Below are 26,822 nucleotides of genomic sequence, written 5' to 3'. Positions count from 1 at the left end.
CAGCCTGTTTCAGTGCTCAGCCTCCCTTTCCTTGAATAAATTCTTCCTGGTATCCAGTCTCAACCTCCTCTGGCACAACTTAAGACCATTAAGAAAAACAGTGAGGATACAACATTGTGATCACCACTTGATCTTGTCAACATTGCACTGAACACAGTGTCGTAACGTACCCTTCACCCAGTTTGAACTTAAATTAGAGTCATTTATTTGTATCCATGTAACACCTTCTTCAGATCCTTTAATGACTTCTTCCAATCTTGAACTGGAAAGGCTTATTTCTGTCTCTGGAGGAATCCAGTTTCTTTCCATTCTGTAACATTCCTGTTTAGTGCAGGTTCCTTGTCCTGCTTGATGACCCATGCAAGGGCCAGAGAGAGTGCAGTCCTTCAACCTAGTGGTGAGGACAGCTGATTGTACTGGGCAGGAATTCCCACATCAGGAATTGCCACCAAAGCTGCTCTCTGCACTAGAGCAGTTTTCCATCTCCATCCATAGACCAGAAGCTACTAAGGACACCCAAAAGGTGACTGGTCTTGAAAAACAGTGGTACCTCCAGTGGGGATTCATTCAGAGGCAACTTTCTGTATCCAAAAAAATAATGGTTTCTACCTTTTTTTTTCCCCCATCCTGTATGCAGGCAGATTGCATTTCCTTGCACACTGTAAATCGCTTGTTCTTTGAGTCATTGGCCCATCTTGAAGAACCAGGTCCTCTTTGTCATTCCGGCGAGTCAAAAAGCTCGTCTGCACATTCCCATTACTATTCATCACATCCGTGATTGGCATTTGGCTATAAAACTGTAGGAGTAAGTGAAGCTGTTGAAAATTAAAGTCTAATTTGCCCAGATTGTCATTTTCCTTGTTCACTGAATGCAAGCACAATAACATAAAGATGAGGCAGACTAAAGAGGGAAACGACAAGTATAAAATACGTCTAGTCACAGAAACATTTGCTCGTACTGCAGTGGGTATAATCAGCACTGCCAGTGTTTTTATAAGTCCAATGATACCAAAAGGATGCAGAGCCCTTAAGGTGGGTTGGGCGTTGTTTTTTTTCCAAGGATTCATTCCTGGTCTCCATCTTTGTCTTCATATTATTCCTTTGTTTCTTGACATGAAGGGATGCTGGGATGCCCCACTGGCTCTTTTTGTGGTTTATGAACCATCAGCCTCAGGCACCAGAACCCACAGTGACTCAGTGCTGGATACTATTGATTATAACCTGCTAACATATATTCCTGGACTGGCCAAGCTCAGTGTGATGATAGCAGTGCCAGCATTTTGATCCTAGCATCCATTTTATTCCAGTATTGTCATTTTACTAACCATCAGTTGAAGCATTTTGTGAAATCGTATCAGAGATGTTACAATAGAAATCCCTATTAGGTCATCTACATTGAATTCACCAAGAAAAGCTCCTATACTCTGCCTATTTTTTAGCCTAGACATTAGGACAAAGATCTTTTCTCAGTATCTGTTTGCACAGAGCATCAAGGATGTAGCCTCGGTTCCTCAGAGTGCTGTTTGAATGCTCCTGTAGCATTAATTTAAATGATAATAATTGGTCTGGGCCAGTTTTAGCCATTGATGGTAAGCGACATGGCTTATACATTTCTTCAAGACTCTTTGCATGGTTGAATAGGTCTCCCCTGAAAGCTTCAAAATAAAATTAATTGCTTGTCCAATTTTTGTCATCTTCTTTCCATTTAAACATACATTTATTTTCTTCGGACTTCCTACTAATACAAAGGAACGTGAATTCTTTGCTGCTGTTGCTTCTTTCTTTCCCTCTCGGCGTTGCTGATGAATTGGGAATAATTCTGCCATAGCTATCACTGCCTGAAGGCAGCCGCAGAGCCAAAGGGAAATGGGTCTTGCAGATATCTTGGTTAGGGTCATCTCTGCGATGACAGAACCCACCCAAGATATTTAAAAGTTAATACATAGAAACCCACCCGTGTTCACCCACTCAGTCTGATGAATGTTACTGAATTAAACATGTCCTGAAAGTTTACCACTGATTTTCACACCGTGGCAGGAAGAGTTATCAGCACACTGCTTTCATTCCCTCCTCCTCCTCCTCCTCAGCTTTCCCTTAACTCATTTGTTTAATTAAAAGGAAGAATCCAGTGCCTTTGCTAAAAAAAAACCATCCTCGTGCGTATCTGTGTTGACAGTGATTGATTCTGTTGTCTTAACCTGCCACTATCTCTTTTGCGAATACATGTCAAAAGGCAGGGTTGGATACTAGCAGAATCTCCCCATTAATATTCTGGCATGGTTGGCCAGACAAAGGGACCTGATTGAGCATATTATAGTAGCTCAGAACTTGGCAAGGGGCGAAAGGAAAGAAAAGTCGTGCCTCTATTCATATAATTAGTTTTTAAAGCTCTGAAGGCTATTTGGCAGTGGGGCGAGTGTGAAATATGCTGCCCTTATCGCTTGATAAAGGTTAGCCTTCAGTTCATTACTGAATCAGATATGTTGGTGATAAAACCCAGAGATGTATGATTTCCAGGTTTGCCTTTGACGAGGAAAAGCAGTGTAAAAAAGAGCTTCACATCTGGTCACATTCGAGTTACAGCAGAAATTCCTGGTTTTCCATGTGGTTCTGTGGCAGAAGGGATGGCAAGGGGCAAGGACATGTTGTACCCAAGGGAAACTGTGGGTCTGGGGAGCTCAGGGAGGCAGGCTTGCAATTAGTGGGGCAGTGTGTTTGCCTGGATAGCCCAAGTTGATTTCAGGATCATCCCGCAGCACAGATTATCACACTTGCAGATCTGAGACGCCCAATCTGTGCTTGTTAGGAGGAGGATGGAATGATTTCACTTCTTCTCATCTTTGGGCTCCAGCAGAGTGATGAACACCAAACTTGGGAGAAGATTCTCAGGCTGGAGCTGGTGTGGCAATAAAAAAAAAACCCACAGTTCCCAATGTCTCCTTGTACCACATGCATTTTCTTCTCACTCCTGTTGTTTTTCTGTTGAGAATTAGGAAAGCAATGAGAATTTTCTAATGAGAATTCAAATAATTCTTTCTCAGAAAGGGTGGTGGATCATCAGAACAAGCTGCCCAGGGAGGACGTGGAATCACCATCTCTGTTAGTTTGCAAGAGAGGAATGGGTATGGCACTGAGGGACGTGGTTTAGTGGGCATAGTGTGGTTGCATAGAGCATTGGACAAGTCGATCTCAGTAGTCTTTTCCAACCTTAATGATTCTATGATTCTGTTAATAACCCTGACTGGAGGGCCAGAGTGCAACAGCTGCCTGCTGCCTCTCCAGTTCACCTGCAGGCAGTCCAGCTCACTCACTCTACTCCAAAAGGAAGGGCTATATTCAAACAGCACAGAAGGATGCCTGTACAATGGCAGATCCTTCACCAAATGATCCCAAATGGCATTGATAAGGGTAGTTATGTTACTCCAGATTCTTAGAAGGATCGCCTCTCCTCCCTTAATTCAAGCAACGCTGTCCTATAACAGTATTTCCAATGGAAAACTGGAGCCTACATGATAATTTGGGAGTACACTGGAAATGTTTTGTAGCTGGACAAGACAAATGGCTTGGACAAGATGGATGACGGTGGATACAGACTAAAGGGAGTCCCATGAGAATGCATGGCAGGAGAAAAAGGTTTATACTCCAGCATTGGGGCTGAAATTCATGCAAGTTCATGAAATTCGTACCGTGCAAGTTCGGTTTCTGCTCTTGATCACAGCTTTAATTGGTTTAGCTTCTTGTAAGGGGCCTGGCATCCTTTACGTTTTCCATTGCATAAATAGTCTATGCTGAACAGGCTGCCAAGGTGAAGTCATCGTCCTTGGAGGTGTTCAAGAAAAGTGGACATGTGGCACTGAGGGACTTGGTTTAGTGGGCATGGTGGGAGTGGATTTGGTGATCCTGGGGGTCTTTTCCAACCAGAAATGAGCTGGGGTAATTTGCACTGGAGCTTCAAGCTCTTCCCTTGGTGTCCAAGGTGAGAGCTGCAAAGACGAGAGCACGGAGTTCTTCTTCTGCTCTGGGATTGGGTGTTCTTCCCTTCTTCCACCTCTCTCTGGGCAGCCAGAAGAAACTGGCAAAGGTCTTTGTCAAAAGCTGAGCCCTATGTTAATCCATCTGCTGTCAGATGGGTGTTTTTTGTCACATTAGGTTTGGAGCTTTCCATTATTTTTGTTGTCTTTTGATGCTGAAGCCTTGATGTTTCAAGGCTGGCTTTTCCCTCTCTTTACCTCTTAGTTTTCTCTCCTGTTTTCAGCAGTGGCTTCCCTGTCTCTCTGTTCTTGCCTTTTTCTCTCTCGAGAATAAAAGCTCTTCCTCTCCAGCTTTTCAGGCTCTATTTATTGTGTTCATAATACTTTGAAAGGGTAAAAGAATGGTTGTGTAAGATTGGCAGCCGACTCCATAGACCTTCTTTTTCCTCTACTGGGACTACAAATCTGGGTGTACTGTAGGTGTGAGTCATTTCCATTTGATGACAGCCTGCTCCTTTATGTGAAATGAGTTTCTAGATCTCTTCTTAGATCCTATAGAAAAGTGTGTCTGAATGCCTTCATGATGAGCAGAACTGATGAGAAATCGTATTGCTGCTGGGTCTTATCTGAGAGGTACAAAATAGGGTGAACATGTGGACTAAATGGCCTTTAATAGTCCCTTCCAATTCAAATGATTCTGTAATCTTCACAGGGTCTCTCCTTATCTGAGAAGTTCCCTTCTGCTTATGCTTGTCTTGTGGATGCAGAGAAATTTGGGGGGATTTGGGCTGGATTTGGGTGTTTGGATTAACTTGGGATGGGGACACTGGAGGGTTATCTGTGTTCTCAACCAGAATCCCAGTAGAATGTCTTAACTTCAGATACATTAATCCTACAGATTGCAATATCTATTGAAATGAGTGCATCAGTGCTCAGCTCTGCCACGGTACCCTTCTGGGTGATGTGTGTGTCCTCACATAGAAAGGGTGGGAAGAGCAAAAATCCACATTCAGCTCTCTGCAAAGTTTTAGCTGCAACTTCTGCATTCACAAGATTTAATATCATTAAATCCCATCATTAGAACTACACAATATACTGCAAGTCACTTCCTTGTCTGCGGTGATAAATTATATAATAGAAACCTAACAAGGCTAGAATAGTCAAATAAATGTGAGACGATGGTGTGTAATGTTACAGCTTATAATGGTCCATTAGCAGTGTCTGTTTCTCAACGGTGTTACAACTTCCCAGCAGAGAAGAGCTGCCACCCAACAACCTGCTCCCTAATAGAGATGCACAGGTTGTTGTCAGGGCTTTGCAAACCCCCAACGAACCTCGAAATCTGGGTTGACTTTAAGCTGGGCTGGATCTTCAGTCCTTTAAAGCTGAATATCGTAGGTTGGCAGGGTGAATTTATATCCGCCGAGGATCCTCTGCAGCATCTTTTCATCATGACTACAATGCTGTTTGGATGTGCTGCAACAGCAACAACAAGAAATAAAAAAAATGTTCTTGTGCTGAATTTTTAAAATACCTCCAGGTGCTGAATCTTTGAAACAAGTGAAACCACGGCTTGTGTAGAAATAGGGCTGGGCTCGGTTTTATTCTTCTGGTAGCAGCGAATCATTGGGGACGGCTCCTTGGGCACAAAGCAACCCACGTGGGTTGTTTGTTTTGGTGCTTGCGTGATTCCTTTATGGCTGTTGAACAAATTCAGGTGCAATATGAAGCAGCAAGTCATTTTTTTCTCTCTTCTTTTTAAATAAGAACATAATAAGAATTTCTTTGAGTTGATTCAGGGGAGATCTGTCTGCCCACGTAGTTTCTACATACAGTTTTAAAGCACCGACTCTATGGGTGAGCTGCAGGAATAGAAAACAAAATGTCTTTGTCCTGTCAGTGGTTCAGTAGATAATTTCAGGGTATTTCCATGCAGCCGCAGCTCTACCCACTGCTCTTAGCCTGGATTTAAATCTGCTTTGTTTCTTCTCTGCAAGCAGTCAGTGCTCAATTGAGAGCATCTCTCTGAGGTCAGGAAGGTGTGGGAAAGGACAGGAGGTTCTCATCGGGTCAGTGTGTTCATGGGGTCATCCTAAGGGGGGATTGTGGTTCTTGCTGCCTCCCCACCTCATGCAGTTCTGTGCCCCCTCCCAGGGAGCTGCTTCCTTGGCCTTATTTGCAGAAGGGATAATTGAAGCTAATTTCTTGGCAGAGAAAAGAGAGAGGAGCAGTAAACGAATGCAAAGTCTCTGCCAAGTGTACATCAGAGACCTCCTTCCTTGTTCTGCCATGTTGATGTGGACACTTGGCTGCTTTTCAGCTCTTCTCTGGCACTGTTAGAGTGCCTTAAATGTCACCCAGGTCATCTTAATTTATCACATATGCTCTTCCCTGGCCCTTCTTCCCTAATGTACAAACTTCCCATCCTCCCATGTATGCCAGGAGGGGAAGCCTCCCATGCCATCATCAGCCCCTGTGTTTCCAGTCAGTTCAGCTCAATAGGTTGTTCGATTTTATTAACAGCTCATCCCTTAAATGCATGGCTTGGTTTCTGAAGGGGAAGAAGGGAAGTTGGTCTGTCTGCAGAAAATTCCTCTTGGAAACCACGGTTTCTCCCCATCACTGCTGGTAGCAGAGATGCACTGTGTTTTCTGGGCAGCATTCATGAGAACAGGGTGGACCCGGTGCTGATATATCACTGGCCACTGTGTTGGAGAGAAAAAAAGTACACAGAAATTAATGGCTTAGCAAAGGGAAACTGAATCAAGTGCTGTGTTAATCCAAGGATTTAGCAAGCACAGCTGTCCTCTGACAAAGCAGGGATATAAGAGTGAACCCTCTTGTGGCACATACAAATCCCATAGGAACCAAGACGAAAAAGGCAACAAAGCATTGTGGCACCAGTATCACATACTCTTAAAGAGCTCCCATATGGAAAGAGCTGGGCAGTGAAGAAATATACCTGAATTCTCTTTATTTACTAATAGGGAATATTAATCTCTGTATTGAGCATCAGTATATACACACTTGAATGAACTGCAGGAGAGTGGAGCATTGCTTTCTCTTCCAGTTCTGTAAAACACTTCATCATGAACCTCTTGGTTATGAAGTTTTCTTGCCAGAAATTCCATCTTTGAGTGCTCACCAAAACTTAAAGTGTCTTTTTTGTTTTTCCTATTGGAAACCTTTGGCAAAATCCAAAGGAAATTTGTAGATAAGGTACAATAGGATTTGAGTTTTCAAAGCCGTGGTCATTCAAACCAACGGTACCAGCTCAACCATCCAGACCTTGTAAGTTATAGCAGTAAAGTGGCTGCAGATGGGTTTGTATGTCTGTCTCTCTGTTCTGTTGTTGTGTAAGAGAGTCACAATTACGTTTATCCCAACTGCACTTTAGAGTACAGCTTTCTGTAGAAAACTTCATTCATATTCCTCCCAGGAATGAAAATAGAAAATACACCAGGCTTTGTATTACATAGATTCCATTTCTTTTTCCAGCCTGCTTGGAAGCACTGTATTATTCATGCACAGGCTATCCATCCAGAGCAGTGCCAAACCCTTTTCTCTTTGCATGTGGGAAGGCAGCAGAGTTGTCCCTGTGAGCAAACCCAACTTCTAAGCGTGGCTGTGGGCAATGCTGTGTGGGTGACTCCACATTTGACAGCTCTCAGGTTATGATTCACAAACATGCGCTCTCTCTGCTGTGTTTTATATTGGAAAGCCATGCTAATGAAGATAGAAATTCAACAGATATTTAATTTCTTAACTTCTCTGAGTATTTGATGCATTTGATGGTATAATTCAAGAGGGCTGGTTCAGCTTGGGAGGGAAAAGCCCATCTATGAAATGCCTTCAGCTCCCCAGGAACAGAAGAGGACATTTGAATGCATGTAGGTGGGTAGAGCTGAGTGAGGTGTTTCATGCCTGTTGTAAAAGCCAATAACAGGTTTTGTTTGAATGAATGATCCCGGAATCATAGAATGACAGAGGTTGGAAAAGATCTCAAAGATCATCTTGTCCAACTGCCCTCCTGCCACCAGTGTTGTCCACTACACCATGTATCCTCGATGTCACATCTCCATGTTTCACACCTCCAGTGCTGGTGACTCCACCACCACTCTGGGCAGCCTATTCCAGTGCCTGACCATTCTTTTGGAGCACAGGTTTTTACTACTATCCAACCTGAACCTCCCCATGCAGTGCAGAGTAAAAAATGGTCAAGCCTGGCTATGAGCTTGACCACCCAGTTCAGCCATGGGTTGGAAGTGGGCTGAGTCACTCAGCTTGTCCCCATTCCCCAGAACTTTGCTGCCTCTCATTAATATCTTAGAAATATCCAGGCAAAGAAGCTTGTTAAGACCTTTCCTGAAGTTCACAAAGGATTTAATCTATTTCCAGTCACCAGAACATCTTATTAACCCCATTGTATGGAGAGGCAGACCAGCTGAATTACCACTGCCATATTGCATTGGAGCTGGAAATTGACTCATAGTATCACTAAAGCTAGAAAAGACCTCCAAGATGGCCAAGTTCAACCCAGCCCATCCCCACCGTGTCCCCTAAACCATGTCCCTCAGTGCCACATCTCCACATTTCTTGGACACCTCCAGGGATGGTGATTCCACCACCTCCCTGGGGAAACAGAACAAGATGTTACTTCATCTCAGACCTCAGATACAGCCTTTAGGTAAGGTTTCCTCTCAAAATGTAGTGCCCAGGATACAGCCTAAAGCAACATATTTTTTATAGTCAAGGAGAAGAAAATCCTCAAAGATACTTTTGGCTCCTTTTCTTTTCTTTTCTTTTCTTTTCTTTTCTTTTCTTTTCTTTTCTTTTCTTTTCTTTTCTTTTCTTTTCTTTTCTTTTCTTTTCTTTTCTTTTCTTTTCTTTTCTTTTCTTTTCTTTTCTTTTCTTTTCTTTTCTTTTCTTTTCTTTTCTTTTCTATTTTATTTTATTTTATTATATATTATTTTTTTATTTTATTTTTACCACTAATGGATTCCATTGAGCAACTCAAAGCCATTTCAGGGTGGTTGTTCTTTTTTTTTTTTTTTTCTCAATGGCAGAGAAATCCCACAAATCTAGTGAGATGCTGGCAGTAAAGCTGCTTAGATAGTATATAAAATGCCACTGATGGGATTATTTTGCTGCAGTTCGTTGCAGCTATTATGCTCAGCAGCATGATTCCTCATTGTAAGTTCATAAAGGAGCTAATGACAGGAAGTGAAGGTTTGCAGTGTTGAACGAAAGTGAAATGCAGATGCCTAAAAAGAGCAGCTAATGATGGGAACAGTGTACTGAGGACCATGGGAAGCATGCTGCCTTTCAATAATACACTCTTAGTTTCATCCAGGGGCTACTGTAATTCGATGGAGGAGCCCTTACCTGATTTTCTCCATCCTAATGGCACACAAAAAGCCATGAAGGAAGAAGGCTTCTCCTGCCTGCAAAAGCAGTGAAGGTATTTGCCATGCATTGGTATTTTGCCATGTGAAGTGCTTCATGAAGACGAGTATTATAAAGCTAAATCTCAGTTCAATAGATGGAGCGTGAGATGGAGTGAGTGGCAACGCACCTTTGAAAGAGCTTTTTCAGTTCCTGTGCAGCGAGCACATTTGTCTTGGTGGTCATTTTTCACCAAGCGTTATCTGTGCAGGAAAAATAATGCACTGACTAATATTCAGAATCGTTTCTCTGTCTGTTTGTCGTGATAAGCCACCACACTTTGCAGGAGGTGTATTTTGATGTATGTATGAAAAAGATTGACGTGGGGATTAGAAGAGCTGATTTACAAGGAGAGATTAAAAAACACCGCGAGTGAGTTATTTGTTATATACCCCAAGGAGGTTCTGAAATCACCTGCATGCGTGGGAAGGGAGGGAGAATGTTGGGAGGAAGGGGTGTGGGAATTGATTGGGATGAGGTTTGAAAATGAAATGAAATTCAGAGATTGTGGGTGAAGGGAGAATGGTAGACGAACATTTCCCGACACAGCGGGGTCAGGATCTGAATAATACAAATGTATTTTATTCACTTTGATGAGGTTTGTTAACCTTCGCAAGATGAGTTTCCTGAAATCCTGCCCCGGGGGTGTTTTGCACTGCGTGGTTTGACCTTCTCTGTGGCGAATGCAGTGTCTCCCACTTGCTGACCTGTGCTGTCTGTCTGAGGGTGGCTTTGCTTTGCATTTCAGGGCTGCTTTTGGCAAAGAGTCAGAAGTTCTCATTGGCAACCTGGGAGATAAACTCATCCCTCAACAGGAGATCCTGCGGGACGTCAGCGACCTCAAGGCCTTGGCCAACATGCATGAGAGCCTGGAGTGGTTAGCAGGTCGCACCAAGGCAGCCTTCTCCAACCTCTCGGCCGCCCAGAGTAAGTACAGAAGCGTTGAATCACAGAATGGAGTGGGTTGGAAGGAACATCAAATCCCTTCCCATTGCAACCTACTTTCATGGGCAAAGATACCTCCCATAGACCATACTGACCAGGGCTTCATCCATGGAATGAGACTCTGATCATCTTAATGGCCTACTCTGGACCTGCTTAATGTTTTTGTAGTGCTGGAGGCTCCAGGCTTGGTCACAGTTCTCCAGATAGGACCTCACAAGAGCAGAGCAGAGGGGGACGACCACTTTCCTGCCCTACTGCCACCCCTTTGTTGCTGCAGCCCAGGATGCACTTGGCCTTCTGGACTGCAAGCACACAAGTAGCTCCTTTGTCACAGAGCTGGCAACCAGCATAATTATGTGATTTTAGCAGGAGGGAGCGTCTTGACTTCTTGATTTCAAAGGTGGCTTATGTCAGAGGAAAGCAGAAAGCAAAGCAGCTCCATCTCTTTCTACTTGGTGAACTCTGTGGTGTGACATCTCTCAGCCTGTGGTGCCAGGGGTGCCAGGAGCATCACTTCTAGCAGAAGCTCTGATGGGTCTTTCAAGACCTGAGCTTTTCAGCGATCCCTGCTAATGATACTCCACAGTGCTGAGACAGGTTTCCATTTCTTTCAAGCGTTGCTAGATCACTGAATATTTAAAAATACCTGTATTATAAATTCAGTGGAGAAACTGAGCGGCTCTTAACGAGGAGTATACCCTAATGTGCATGTCACTGGGGCACTGCTGCTCAGTCTGCAAAGGCAAAAGCAGCCCCTGGTGAACCAGGGTGCAGGGAGGGCAGAACCAGGGGAGCCTGGAGATGTCACTTCTGCTCCTGGCTGTCAGGGATTGCCGGTGCTACCTTTGTGAGATCGTTTTACTTCTCTCTGCTTCAACTTTCAGTTCTTTCCCCCTGAGAACAGGGATATTTTTTTCAGCCTGGAAAGCATCAGAAACTTGATCGGTGTTGCTTCTTCTCCTGTCATCATCATTGGCATTGTGTGCATAGGGTCACATAGTCACCAGGTTGTGGCTATGTCCAGAGGTGGAGCTCAGCATAAACAGAGCACAGCTCTGCTGCCTGGTAAAAGCATATTAAGCTGTTTTAATCACATGCACACACACACAAAAAAAGCTGTTTAAGAATAATATTCCATATGCAATATGACAGAGGTGCTGTTTGTATGTCGCTTAGTGCCTCAGTGTAAGTGAATGTCAATAGATGGCATTCAAAATGCAGCATCATGCCAAAGGTGATGCCTTTGACCTAAGAGCTGCCTCTATCACGTTTCATAGCAGCAGCAAGGCAGCCCATGGGATGCAGCTAAGTGTGATTATTACTCTTCCCCCTTGTTTAAAATCAGTAGCTCATCAGCCCTCCAGCGGTGCACTCTCCCAGCCATCCTCTGGTTGCTTAAAACAGACTTTTAGATAAGAGAAAGACTTTATCAATACCATGCACTTCTATCAATTTCATAACGTTTTGCTTGTATGTTAAGCAGCAGATCTCCTTATATCTCTTATATCTCGCAAGGATTCATCTTTAGCTGGGCTGACAAAGAAATAAGCTCTTCTTAGGACGAAGTGTTTGCATCTCAGCTGCCTATCAAGACATTCCCAACAGTTGTCCTCTATCAGATGTTCAACCTGGGGAGGAGGTCATGCATTTTTTATAGCATTTCATATTTCCCCAGTTCCCTATAATGTAACACGGTGAATTTTACAAATATAGAATCATTAAGGTTGGAAAATACCACTAAGATCATCTAGTCCAACCATCAGCCCATGACCACCATGGCCCACTAACCATGACCACTGTGCTCACTAAAGCATTCTATCGAACATCGTCTGTGTGCAGCTTAGCTGTGGAAAGAAGCATCTTTATCACTGTAATACTGTATCATAGGTGAGGGGCAGAGAAATCATAGAATATCCTGAGTTGGAAGGGACCCACAAGGATCATCGAGTCCAACCACTGACTCCACCCAGGACCACCCCAAATCCAAGCCCTATATCTGAGATCATTGTCTCCTTATGCTGTGGCACGTTGGGGCCATGACCATTGGCCTGGGGAGTATTGGAAGGGTTAGCTAACAACGAAGGAAGTTGTAGATATTAGAGATTACCATGTATGTAATTTCTAATTATAATTATTTAGGAGAATCAGTAATGATTGGATGGGCTGGTCTACACATCCCCATTTCTGTATCTATTGATTTCATCATAAGTGTGCAGGTAAAACATTAGTTAGTTTAACAGTATGTTCATAGGTCCATCTGTCAGCCATGCTGACTTTTGCCCATCTTAAACCTTTGTGTCACAAAATAAAGCTTGGAAACTCCAAAAACAGCTTTCTACCTGTCCAACATCAACTCCATTGGAGGAAACCCTGTAATTATTCTTAACACAGTATAAAGTCAGCAAGTTTTGCACGCTTCTTCATCCATGTCTACCAGCCATGCAGGTCATCTGTTTGGGAATGTACCAGGGAAGATCAAAGCACTGCATGACAAATTCCACACAGCTTCTTAGGGCACCAGGACTCATGGGGAGGTGGTGAGGATACCTGGCATTCCTGAAGTTTGTATGAAGTCTGTTGTACAAATACAGGCTCTAGAAGAGCAGAGTCTTTGGGGATGGATCCCAAGGGCTATGGGCAACCACACATGTGCTCCCCGGGAGAATTGGGCATTGAAATTCACTTCTGGGGAAGTAATGGGGGAAACCTGACAGTGCTGGATAGGAAAAGTCATGGTGTTATATCTCAGTTAAAACAATTGCCCCTTGACGACACTGCTTTACTGTGACAGTATCTATTTGACTCTCTAAGAGAGCATCGTCTAGTTGAGTGACAGTCCTTCCTATGGCCTATAACTTGGCGTAAAGCAGGACCTCTGAACTCTTTACTCAAGCTGTCCCTGATTAAGGATAATTAAGATCCTACAATCAGCAGACAATTAACGAAACAGAATGGGTGGTTTTACCACCCATAATAGTCTACTATTTCTACAAGCCACACTGTGTGTTTTGGATACCTGAGCGACATGAAGAACTGGGGCACTTATAGTGCGTATTTAAAAGACTGTATAAAAAAAAAAAAAAAGGCAGTGAGAAATGCTATTAAAATTCAATAGCCTTGTATTTATTCTCAGAAATTTCTAACTGGAGGAGTTCTTGGGGCTGAGGAGTTGGGGCCGTTAGAAATAAAAACATCATTCGTAATTTCAGTTCTGATAGAAACTCAAATTTAAAACTAAAAATCAATGTTTCCAAACATAAAAGGGCACGAGAATGACTTTCAAGCTTCCGAGAGGACGTTGCACACAGCAGTGAATAAAAATAAAAGTACAAAGTGTAATATTTTACTTAGCAGCATCCTCCTGACAATAAAAATTCATCTTCCTTTGTAATAACTTCATACCAACTTGCTGAAATGTCTGTATACAAATGCCAGGAGTATCTGAAACAAGAGGAAGAAGGAGCAGGGTTAGGGAATGATAGAGGCTATTGACCTCATGGTTATAAATGAAACCTGGCGGAGTATTTCTCATAAATGGAACACAGATTGCAATCTATATGGGAGAAGCAAAAAGCGATGCCATGGGGCAGAGGTGGTGGGATAAGTCAGATGTATTTACAAACCCAGCAAGCTGCAGTTGATATACAGGGAGTTGCAATTCTTTTGAGGAAGCATTCAAAGAATAAAGAACGGAGTTAAAATGAGATGAGATTTTTCTTTCCATCCTACCTGATCTGGAGGAGAAGAGAAACACAAGTGTGGGACTGAACTGAGAGGAGGAAAAAGGAGAACTGCCTATTGTTTCAAAGATTCGTGCCGTGTTAATAACGTAACACTCAGCTGTCACATGAGTTACTCTTTTCTGTGCTGTTTTGATCATTGGAATTTCTGAGCATCTGATTGCTGCAAGACATAGCGTATAAATAAGAATGAGAGGGAAGAGTATGGAAGGAAGGGAAATAACCTAACCAGAAGTAAAGCTAAATAAAGAGGGTTTCTGCCACGCACTGAAGCCCACCCAATCAAAGCTCAGCTTGCCAGAAGTGGATCCAGCTTTATCATTTTGGCATCAGTAACTTTGACTTTAAGACATGCCCAGATGAAACCCAAGTGTTGCAGTGCAATGCAACTGGAATCTATGGCTCATTATACCGGAGTGGACAGGCCATTAGTCGCCCAGCTCCATTTTTTGGTAGCTGACTTTGGACAGATGGCAGTTGTTACAATCCTTGGAGCAACTCTTCCTTCTCCTTTATTTTTCTCCTTGGACAAGATGTTGTGTAGAAGTGTTCATGCTTGAACAAGAGCAGTAATGATGCTGGTAGCGGTGGTGGGGTTTTATATTCCATGCTCACCATATGTTGGCCCGATAGAATAGTTGGGCCACATGGTGATTCAATAGAAGCATTGCTGAAAGAGCATGGGGAACCAATTCGATTTGAATATTGAGCTGACCTCAGCTCAGTGTTTGAAAGCACCAGTAAATTACAAACACAACTGCTGTTGAATAGCAGTGAAAGTTACGCTCCTTGTTGTGTTAAAACAACTCGATGTGCGTCTTAACTGCAGTCATGGTTTCATCTTGGTGCCTCCTATGTTGTTTATGCCTCACCTTATAGCATAACTTATTTTCCCAACATTTGGAGAGTTCCCCTTGCTTCTGACTGGTGGGAAAGCATCAGAAAGAGAACACAGCTTCAGGTCTTGGGTCTCCGAAGACACCTTTCTGTTCCAGTGATTTGAGATGAAACCACACTCAGAGCATCACCAAAGGCCTTAGTGAGTGGCTGGGTCCAGAATTTTGGGGTCATTGACAGAAAAAATAACCACCAACACAATGGTGGTTAGTGGTCCCATTTTCCTTCCTCGTAGAAATTGTAGCTTTCTCAGCAAAGCTTCTTTGACTGTAAATGGGCCATTTGTGGACATAGCTGTCAGTGTTTAGAAACCATGAGGCAAAGCTGGTCGGGTATAGGAAATGTTTTGGGGAATCCTGAACAGAAAGCTGTACATTGGTGGCTTTTCAGTGTGGCTGTCAAAAAGCCCCTTTTTACAGATAAAAATTGAATAACATTTTCCCGTGGATGTGCCACAATTATCACTCATTTAAAAACAGTCTCACTAATAGAGTGTTTTATCATGCTGGGCAGTCTCTGCATTCTTCATTATTTAGTGTTTGCTAAGCTGATGGATCTTCCATAGCTCTTCCCTTATCTACCCTGCTACAGAATTGGATTTTGTATTTTCTGAACCAGTCAGATATGACAAAGTAATTTTCTTTTTCTCTTGTCTTTTGAGGGAATACAAACTTCTTTTTAACAATAACCATTTAAGGATTAAAGTTGCTGGAAGTGGGTAAATTAATTGAGGAAGTGGTGTGCATTTTGGATGGGTTATATATGAAAATGGAAGCCGGGTTTCCTCCCCACTTCCCAACCTGCTTCTCAGCCTTACCATGGGCAGATGCAACACGTACTCATCCTTTTCTTTTGTCAGAGCTTCAGCTTTCTGAAACCCTCTGGATATTTTACAAAGAATTAATTATTATGCGTGATGAAGAAGATGGGACCATCTTTCCATCTTTAAGATGGTTGCGTGCTGCGTGTAGGTAGGAAGATGAAAGATTAGCCATTAGCGGAGTGAATTGCAGCCATCCTTTTGAATTCAGCTGGCTGTTGGCATCTTGTGACTTCAGATTACTGTAGTCAGCAGTTACCAACTGACTGCCTCCAACACTTGAGTTTAAAATGACTTTTTCACTGAGCTTAATAAAATCATTGTAGAAATAGAAAACAAACCCAAAAGCCTGAGTGCTTTTATTGTATGGCGCTTGTTGCTTTTCGTGGCATCCAAGGTCCTGGATTTGCACTGCTAAGTGTGAATCTTGCTGTCTTTGGGAATCACACACATACATGTACGCTTACCCCTCTTCTTAGCAGAAAGCAAAAGTATGAGGGATTAAAAACACACTGTTTTAAAACCAAATCTAGGCCAGTGATTACTTTGTTGTCAAAGCTCTTGATGTTCAGTGCTCTGACCTTTCTATCTGGGAGGGAAGAACCCAATGTTAGACAAGAAGCATGGAAAACCTAAGGGCAATTTGCATTAGGCATGGAGCTAATTACTGCATTTGATTAATACAAGTACATGCAAGTTTAATGATAAATATGGAAATATCATAGTGTCTTTTCAAATGGGATATTTGCACAGCCTTCTAACTGGAAGGACATGGCTCTATGGCTCTCCCTCCCCATTTTACATCAACTGTTTGTGGGAATGGCCTTCCTGCCTACACCTCTGCCATCAGACACACTATGACAGCTTTAAGCAAAGTATTTAAGCAATGTCAGTACATCAAAATGATGCAGATGCCAATATGCGAATTGGACAAATGCCTGTTGTTGCTCCTTTCCCATCGGATCCTTCCCTTCCCTTCCCTTCCCTTCCCTTCCCTTCCCTTCCCTTCCCTTCCCTTCCCTTCCCTTCCCTTCCCTTCCCTTCCCTTCCCTTCCCTTCCCTTCCCTTCCCTTCCCTTCCCTTCCCTTCCCTTCCCTTCCCTTCCCTTCCCTTCCCTTCCCTTCCCTTCCCTTCCCTTCCCTTCCCTTCCCTTTCTTTTCTTTTTCTTTTTAAATCCATCTGGGAAATTGAAATTGTGTTACAAAATGATTTATGTAGGGGCACAGGTTATGGTTAGGTTGGCAGTGACAGAGTTTGGTACTCCTGAAGTACCTAAAAAGGCCTTCAGCCTTATCACTTCTTTATCCCCAATGCTTTTAAAGCCAGTTGTTTTCTTCCATTCAGTGGTTCTTTTACCCCAGAATCACAGGGCAACATTGACAGTTCTCCTGTGGATGGGCAGCACTTCACCCTCCAGACAGGGGCAGTTCTGGTGAGCTACCACTTCATCCAAAAGCCAGAAGGGGGGAAAAAATGGATTGTAGAACAGCTTTTTTACCAAATACTGCAGGTTTCTGTCATTGGCTTCTTCTTAGCAATGATAATACCAAGCATTTGCCTTGCATTTTCCAGCCATACATCCTGAAGCACTTTGAAACGGTTAGTGAAGGCCATTATAGGATCAAGACTATCCTGGACCACTTTGCACCTGTGGGGTCAGCCTCCCCATTGCCCAGCTCCGTGGTCCTCTTCATAGTGAAATAGGCTTTGATGGCTAATAGAAAGCGTCCCGCAGCACTTGAGAAAGCGATGCCTTTGGAAATGGATGACGGAGCGCTTTTATACAACTCTGCCAGAGTAAAGGAGCTATAATTTATAGTCACTTTAAGGCCCCTTTCTACTGACAGAGTGGTGTAAAGGGGTCTCAGCACAAATGAAAATCAGGGCCGACGTGGTGGTAAAATTGATGTCTTTCATTTTGCAGTCAGACCACACCGCAGTGGCGAACTCGGGCAGGTCTTTGTGTTTAACCCTGGTGTTTCTAATGAACTGAATTCAGCTCTTAAATGCGGCTGTATTTCTCTCCAGTTGAAGCTTACTTTTTTTCTGTCACCGAGCTTGTAACGCATCTTGCCGTATTGATTGCTCACGGGGAACTTTTTCGTAGAGATCTATTAATAGAGAGGCTTATTTAAAAGCCAGATTAAAGATGATCAGCGCATACCTGACCCCACGCAGGAGAACTGAATGCTGCTGCATTATTATTTCAAAGAAACTGCATTTCTAAAACAGAAAAAGCCACCGATTTCTTCTGAATGTAAAACATCTGCCATTAACTTAAAAAGATAAATCATGCGTGCTTGTGTCATTTGATGAATTCCAATTGCTGCAATATAACTTAGCCTAAATGACAGCTTTCCCATTTCACCTCTTAAGCGGACTCATCTTCCAATTCCATTTTGTACTCTTCCACTACCTGAGCAGTCAGTGCTGCTCTGTAAATGCTGAAAAGGGTATCAGTTCTCAGTTCCCCTTCTAAGTTGCTCCGGACCTCCATAAAAACAACTGTTGGAAGTTGCTTTCATCTCAGCTGTGCTGGAGATGGAGAAGGAGATGATGGCTGAAGGGAGATGTCAGCATCCTAGAGGGATCTCTCCCCATCTCTACCATCCAGCCTGTTAACCTATTTTGTGCATATGGAGTATATTACAGACAAGTTCACTCTGTCCATACCATGAGCTGATCTCAAGTTCCATGAATATGGCTAATCCTGAAGACGTCAAGTCCTTGTCCAGGGTTGAGCAAGTGGGAACAGCTGGTTCAGTCTGGTGTTAGTTGGAGATATTTGTTTTAGAGGAGCGTCTGAGGAAGCTGATATGAATTGGTCTTTTTGGCCATAATATCTACATATCTTCTCAGTCCCAGAACTCATCCTGGTTCTTGTCTGATGTCTCTTGAATGTTGCAATGATGAGCAGTGCCATTTCCCTGCTACTGCAAATCCCATCTTTGTCTATAGCATGTCTGGGGCTGGTATTTAGTTAAAAGACAGGTCTTGAGTCATGGGTTTCCTAGCTGGGAATCACCACGAGCAAGGACATGAGAGTTTTACCATCCTCAAGCATAGCAGAATGAAGATCTGTTAAGTCCAAACCAAACCATATCTGATCACCAAATTAATCATCATTTGTAGCTTTAGTAGAAGCCACAAATGTGCTTAAACTTATGGAAAGATGCTTCAAACAGGCTGGAAACTCTTAGATAGTATTTAGAGCTTAGGTTCAGCATCTGCAGTTACTCTCTACTGAATGGTAAAAGGCCATTGGAGGGAACAGTGTCAGAGTGCAGAGGACTTTCAGAAGATATCCAGAGAGGAAATATTAAGTGTCTGGCAGTATCCTGACATTCTACATATGTGAGCCTGGTATCAACGACTACAAGAGCCATCAGCAATGCTCAGTGTTTTCTCTTAGAAAACTTCAGGCTTCAATGGATTGAATTAACATATCAAAATGGTACTTTTTTTCCTCTCCAAGTGCCAATTCAACAGAATAGCCTTGGATCCAAAAGCAGAGTTGTGTTTGTTGTTGTATCGATGACTCCAAGAGCCATCAGCAATGCTCAGAGATGTATTTTCACTTAGAGCCTCAAACTTCAATGAATTGACTTACCAAATGAAAGTGGGATTATTTTTTATCCCTCTGAGTGCCAGTTCAGCAGGATTGTCTTGAGTCCAAAAGCAAAGTTGTGTCTCCTAACACCACCTGAAGCTGAACAAGAGCAGAGCAATTCAGGTAGGAGACAAGAGTCCAGCTGGTCCTATCTCAGTGGAGCTGGCTTCTGGAGGAACAAAACCACTGGAAGTCTGCTTGGGACAGCAAAGTGGTAAGTTAAGCCTTCTGAACCAGTAGGAAAGTGGTGGCCTCATGAAGACAAAATGGCTGTTTTTGTAAGGCCTGAGCATTAAGAAATGATTTTGATTTGTTTTATAATCTTGGCAATAAATTTTCGTGGTTCAGATACGGATCTGCTTTGTTGGATGCCACGGAATAAAATGACACAGTCGTCAGCCAACTAAGAGCTCTTGTTTTCTTGTCAGAGTCATCTTCCAGTGCCTTTCAGTGCCCTTTTTCCTTTGAATGTCTGCAGCAAAGTTGTCCATGTGGATTAGTGGTTACTCCTTGCCCCAGCCTCCATGCTTTACATCAAATATTTAATGGTTAGAAAATGAGACGTTGTTTTTCTGACCTCGATGCTCAGCATTCACTGTTCTTTATCTCAGACAATAAGCACACCACCAGGATGCAGTCCCAGTATTGATCTGGTGCCTTGGGGTCAGCACTTAGCTTACCCTCATGATTACACTAATTACTCTTCTTCCAGCATTCTTTCCTCCCACCCACCAGCCTTAAACGCAGGGGATTGTCATGTAAATAAGTGACCTAATTAGCAGCGCTTTCAAACCATTTTAAAATGAGGATCCCTCGTGAGTAATACCAGGAAATCAAGGTTTTTTGTGGAAATAACTCCGAAGAGCCTGCTGTCCACACCAGTTGGTTGATGCATTAAGATGTGTTTATCTCTTCTGAAGCGAATGACTCATTGGTGTCAAAGATTAATAGCACTAAATCCACCTGCTTCTCCTTGGTGAGTTAAGAGGTGGCAGCTTCCTATAGGGATGGGTCAAAATCATTTCTAAAACTAGGTGGCTGGACTCGAAAGCGTAGTCAACCGTTGACATTACCAGTGAGTTGCTTTGTGCAGTGGCTACAGTGGGCATGTAATAGGATTGCTCTGATCTAACCTGTGGCTATATATTCATATGGGACTTGGAGAGTGTAACTCTTAAAATAACCAGGAATGGTGGAGAACTCAGACTGTGAGGGTCAGGCCGGATGGGGCTCTGAGCACCTGACTGAGCTGTAGGTGTTCCTGTTCAGTAATAAATTGTTTTGCAAAGCAAAGGTAGAAGGGAAAAAAATAGAATCATAAAATCGTTTGAGTGGGAAAGGAGCCTAAAAGGACATTTAGTCGACTCCTCTGCAGTGAACAGGAACACCTACAACTCAGTCAGGTTGCTCCGTGCCTGCTCCAGGCTGACCTTGAACATCTCCATGAACGGGGCTTCCACCACCTCTTTAAGCAACATGTGCCAGTGCCATCTCGATCCCTCTGATCTCATTTTGGGGCTTAGTTATGGCTCGTTTTAAGTGTCCTAACAGAAATCACTGTTTTTTCTAGTTCTGAAATAGCCTTATGTGCAGGTTGATAATTCGTATTGGTTGTTGGGGTGTTTTTTTATTACTAACCCAAGTAGCCATCACTCTTCTGTCTTATTCGCTCAGCTGTCACAAAAATCAAACATTTTGGTTCATGGAAGGCATATCCTAATAAAGGTTTGGGGTGAATCACACATTAAGTCAGTGCATCAGTGCCTGAAGTTCTCTGCTTGGCTTCACATGTTCATGCAAATGTTTCTGCAGTTTTCACAGTGCTTGGTTTTTTCTGCCCCATACTTGCCACTCACTGAGTTAATACTGAGCCAACATGCTCAGAGCCAGATAGCACTGAAATGTCATTACCTTGATGACATGTACATTACGTGTATTCTGAGTGCTGCGAAGCATTCTTTATTAACAGTTGAGGGGAAGTCATCTCTCGTGAGCTGAGGACCTGGTGCTGTTTGCTAAGCAGCTGATCTTGAGGTTTTCTGTTTTCCTTCCACTCATTCTTGCTCATTCATTCACAGATTTGGACAGTTTTTAAAAGAAGCCAGTGGCAGCACTCTTGCTGACTTGAATTAGGAAAGAAATTCATTTTCAGAGCAATTTTTGGCTCTGCTGTGGCTTGACAGAAGTTTCTAAATCAAGTTGCTTCTTTGATAATAGAATTTGGACCCAAAAGAGGGGGGGAGGAAGGGGAGAGTTACTTTATAAAGAACTGAAAACAGGAACATTTCACACAGTTTTCATATCTGAATAGCACGGGAACAGCAATCCCTAACCTTCTGAAAGAGATCTCTACATATTCAGAGTCCTCAGATGAGATCGCTCTCTTGCTTTAAGCTGCATCTGCACAATTGTTCTTCTTGCAGGGGGGAAAAACAAAACAAAAAAAAAAAACAACAACAACAACAAAAAAATACCCTTTTTAGGTATTTTAGATGAGCAATCTTTTTTTCTCACCCCTCTCTCCTCTCCTCTCCTCTCCTCTCCTCTCCTCTCCTCTCCTCTCCTCTCCTCTCCTCTCCTCTCCTCTCCTCTCCTCTCCTCTCCTCTCCTCTCCTCTCCTCTCCTCTCCTCTCCTCTCCTCTCCTCTCCTCTCCTCTCCTCTCCTCTCCTCTCCTCTCCTCTCCTCTCCTCTCCTCTCCTCTCCTCTCCTCTCCTCTCCTCTCCTCTCCTCTCCTCTCCTCTCCTCTCCTCTCCTCTCCTCTCCTCCCTTCCCTTCCCTTCCCTTCCCTTCCCTTCCCTTCCCTTCCCTTCCCTTCCCTTCCCTTCCCTTCCCTTCCCTTCCCTTCCCTTCCCTTCCCTTCCCTTCCCTTCCCTTCCCTTCCCTTCCCTTCCCTTCCCTTCCCTTCCCTTCCCTTCCCTTCCCTTCCCTTCCCTTCCCTTCCCTTCCCTTCCCTTCCCTTCCCTTCCCTTCCCTTCCCTTCCCTTCCCCCTCAATTCCAAGCCCTTTCCAGACTTGAATGCAACATATTTAAAGAAAAGTGTTCAGCAACCAGACCTTCCAGCAGGTTATTGTACAATGGATGAAGACCCTCCCACAACAATTTTAGTCCTGCCCCTCTACCTCAGGGATGTGGGCTTTTTTCCATGATAATCCCTTTCTTGAAGCTGCATATTTGCAAAAACTAATGGAAAACAACCCCCTTTTAGAGGAGTTATTGCCTTTTTTAAAGTGCTAATTTCCTCATGAAATTTATGTCTGCCAGCAGAGGCAGACAAGGAGCTCTGCAGACAGCTCTAACGAGACAATTCATTAACTAGCGAGTGTACACACACCATAAAAAACATTAATTCACAAAATGAAAAACTAATAGAGTGTTTAGCCTGTTCTTTATCACCAGTGACAGTCTGTGCTCTCCTCATCATTAGTGTTTACCGAAGTGATGGGGGCTGCAGCCCAGCCTGCTTATCAGCACTCATCGCAATTGAGGTCGCAGTGCTTTTTTTCCATCACAGTTACTTTGTCCCATCTCCTGCACTTGGATTTTAACATGGAGCATAGGACAGAGGCATGGAAGGATACTCTCAAGTTTTGTCCTTTTTTTCTTGTCAGATTTTGCCATTTAAGTTCTGTTTCCTTTTCCATTCTCGAGAAGATTGGCGAGGGAAAATCCCTTCCTTAAGGAACCTCCAGTATAGAATCATAGCATCATTAAGGTTGGAAAAGACCACTAAGACCATCTAGTCAAACCATAATACATATGATATTTTGCATAGGATCACAGTTGCCTCTGCTAAAGAGGCAAAATAACTATGTAGCAGTAATACTATAGGATCATAATATATCCCAAGCTGGAAGGGACCAACAAGAATCGTTGAGCCCAATCCTGGCTTCACCTTAAAGTGTTGTCATAGCTTTTCCCCTTCAACATCAACGAGTGATTTTCTGATAGCCGCAGTAAAAGGTGAGCCAGACTAGTGCTGAGTACTTAGAAAATTCCACCCTCGCATCTGTTGTTTGAAAGGTCCTCACATCTTAAAGCTTGTCCTTTCTTGGTATTTGCTTTGCTTTAAGAAGAATCCCTGTTCTTCCCAGTGTTTCTCTAGCAATCGATATGTTCAGCTGCATACTCATCCCACCTGCATGTAGTAGAGATGTTCTCCATATGTCAGAACTTTTCTCACCTCAGGGTTACTTGCTTTTTTAAAGAGAAGAGATGGATTTGGCATATGAGAGACACAGTGGTGTGGCTTAGATAGGTGCAGGCTGTCCTCACTTCTGCTCACGGGCTCATCTGTAAGTAAGCACAAGAGTTGGACACAAGACTTAATCCTACCCAACGTTGTTTCCTGGTGGTTTGCAAGAAAAGGGTAGATGTGGCATGGAGAGACATGGTCTAGAGCAGTCACAGTCATGGGTTGATGGTTGGACTGGATGATCTTAGTGGTCTTTCCAACCTTAAAGATTCCACGATCCTACTTAAAACTTATACGGAGAACAATTTATATCAGAAGGAATAGCACAACAAGAGCTACGTAAATATCTTTTAGTTACCCATATCTGGGAGGCTCAGAGGTTCAGACACACTTCTGAGAAGTAAAGGGAAGGATGTCAGAGCCCAAATCTGTCTTTTTAAAGATAGATTTACAGGTTCCTGTACCTCTGAAATAAATCTCGTGAGCTTAGGAAAAAAAAGAAAATCAAAATCCAGTTCCAGATTTTATGGCTCATTCCATTACTTTCCTGCAGAGCTGCAGCTCTGAGATCTCCAAACAGACCCGTTTAGAGGCAGGCAGTGAGTGATCTATGCCTTAGAGCTACAAATAATACTCCTGAAGCCAGAAACCGGTCCAAGTGGCCATATGGGTTGCATATAGTTGTTGTTTTTCATTATTTCTTGAGCACCACAGGTGTGCAGAGCACTTTGCGAGAGGATAAAAAGAGAAGATCCTTGCTCCTCTGAGAGCTTATACTCTAAATTAGATTGAGACGGCATCTCAGGAGCAACAGGATATCAAATAGGAAGGAAAGATGTGTAGCCACAAAAAGAAAAGTGGCTTGAGAGAAGGGTCCTGGTAGTTATTCCCACAGAAAGAAAAACATTTGAGTTGATTTGCTTTGTCTGGTTCCCTGTAGTTACTTAAGGCTTTTCATCTCCAGCAAATCCTAACACATCTGCTGCTGCCAGGGCAGAACGCAGCCATCTCCACGCAACTGTGCATAGGTGATACCCCAGTGATTTCCACTGCTTTTGGTTGGGTATGGGCATTTTAGGCTGGAAAAGGGAAAGCTCAGGGGAGACCTTATTGCTCTCTACAGCTACCTGAAAGGAGGTTGTAGCAAGGCGAAGGTCAGTCTCTTCTACCAGACGACACTGATAGGGTGAGAGAGAATGGCCTCAAGATGCACCAGGGTAGGGTTCAGGTTGGATACGAGGAAAAACTTTTCAGCAGAAGTGGTGAAGCATTAAAAGAGGCTGCCCAGGGAGGTGGTGGAGTCACTGTACCCAGAGGTGTTCAGATGAAGGGCAGATGTGGCAGTGAGTCTAGAGTGTGAATCTACACCACGTCCGTGGTCTGCTGGTGGTTGGACTAGATGATCTTAATGGTCTTTCCAACTTTATTAATTCTGATTCTAAAGGCTGCAAGAACGGGGGATGAGAAAACCTTAAAGCCTGCTTGCATGGCAGTGATATATAAAAACATTTACCCCAGGCTTTACCCATTGCAAAGCAAAGCATGGAGAGAGAAAGTGGTATACCACCAGAGGTAGGGGTTAACCCCAAGTCTCCAAAGGCATGATCCAGTGCTTAACCAATAACAATTTCCTTTTGCATGTGTGTTCTAATGATTATTTTGGGATTTCCTTTTCCAGAGAGGAAGAGAGTAAGAAATTAAAGATTGAAAAGGTGTAAGCTGGTCCCTAATATTACCTCTGGGACACAGTAAGGGTTTCTGACTGTGTCACTTTCCCAAATACAAGCTTTTCTCCCAAAAGAACTGCAAAATGTTTCTGTGAACCTTTCCTCTTCCCTCTGCAAGGCAGTGGCCTGTAGTGCTATATGTAAAGTGTGAACATGTTGCAGGTTTATTTCTCAGGCTCAGGTTGCACCGGAGCCAAAGCAGAGGCAGTAACCTTAGATTGATTTTTCCCCTTGCACTCTTAAATCATTCAAATCTGTTAGCAGTCGCTCCGCTCAAGCAGGACGCGCTATTGTAGACCTTGATTGGATACAGAGGTTTGTTTATGGGCAACGCTGCAGGTTTTGTTTAATATTCCAGAGGTCTGGTAATTTACATCCATCGATTTACAAGGCACAATCTGTCAAGAGACACCAGCGTCCCATTGAATTGCAAAATGATTGAAATCATGGGTGACAACCAGCGTGTTAAGTTTATTTTTCTCATGTTTGTTGGAATGAAATGTTCCCTCTCCTCAGAATGAGATATCTTGGCTGTGCTTACAGCAAGCTAAAAGAAATCCCAAACAAAGCTGTAATTGTTATCCAGCAGCACAGGAAGACAACTCAAGACAACTGAAATTCATCTGTTGAGGCTGTGTGATGATAAGGGACTAAGGAGCAAGTTATTGCTTGCTGCTTACCCAGCCATTGGGTGTTTTGTTGGCTAGAAGGGCTCATTGTTTGACTTGGTACCAAGATACTTATAAAGGAGGAGGAGGAATGAAGAAGATATGAATGACTGTGGATCTATGGTGTTGCTTTTCCAGCATTTCAGTTTGAAATGCCTCCCTCCGCCCTTTATGTGGAGAGCTGAGAGTGTTCCAGTGGGCTGAATGACTATGGGGTGCAGGGTCACCCTTCCATGGTGTCCACCCAAAGAACTGCCCATCTCCAAAAACAAGTTCCAAAATCTGTTATTGTTCAATGCCCCTTTAGGCTGTGATTATCTTATATTTCTGCAGACTCCTTCTGCAGGTTCACATCTCCTAAACAAGGCTTTAAGAAATGGGATTTTCTCCTTGGCTGCCTCAGCGGTGAGACAATCTATTCTGAATGTCTGAGGAAGGAGAAAGGACAAGTGGAGAGCTCTGGAAGTCTTTTGATCTAAAAAAAAGTGGTGGTATATCTCATATACTGTGGATATACCTTCCTAAGACAGCACTCAGTCTTCCTTCCCAACTTGGGGACATGGAACACCCAGAACTTCCCACCCTGGGGACATGGAAGACCCAGAAGAACTATCCACCTTGGCAACATGGAACATCCAGAACTTCCCACCTTGGGGACATGGAACACCCACAAGAACTTCCAACCTTCCAGATACGGAACACCCAGAACTTCTCACTTTGGGGACAGTGAAGAATTTCAGCACTCAGGCTTTAAATAAAGCACAGATTGCCCCTGTCTCCCTCCTCCTCTTATCTCCACTGACAA

The 26,822-nt window shown here is 43.3% G+C and overlaps 1 protein-coding gene across 1 annotated transcript in view; it reads left to right on the top strand.

The window, feature by feature from the left end:
- Positions 1–26,822, top strand: part of EXOC4 (exocyst complex component 4) — a 390,126-nt gene that overhangs the window by 330,651 nt on the left and 32,653 nt on the right. Inside the window, exon 14 of the mRNA XM_072356793.1 lies at positions 10,165–10,343. Within this exon, the coding sequence (XP_072212894.1) occupies positions 10,165–10,343 (179 nt within the window). The remainder of the gene's footprint in view (positions 1–10,164; positions 10,344–26,822) is intronic.

This window comes from Excalfactoria chinensis, chromosome 1 (genome assembly GCF_039878825.1).
Source record: "Excalfactoria chinensis isolate bCotChi1 chromosome 1, bCotChi1.hap2, whole genome shotgun sequence".
NCBI classification, from domain to species: domain Eukaryota; kingdom Metazoa; phylum Chordata; class Aves; order Galliformes; family Phasianidae; genus Excalfactoria; species Excalfactoria chinensis.
Note: the sequence above shows the minus strand (reverse complement) of the source record. Positions and strands in the feature narration are given on the sequence as shown.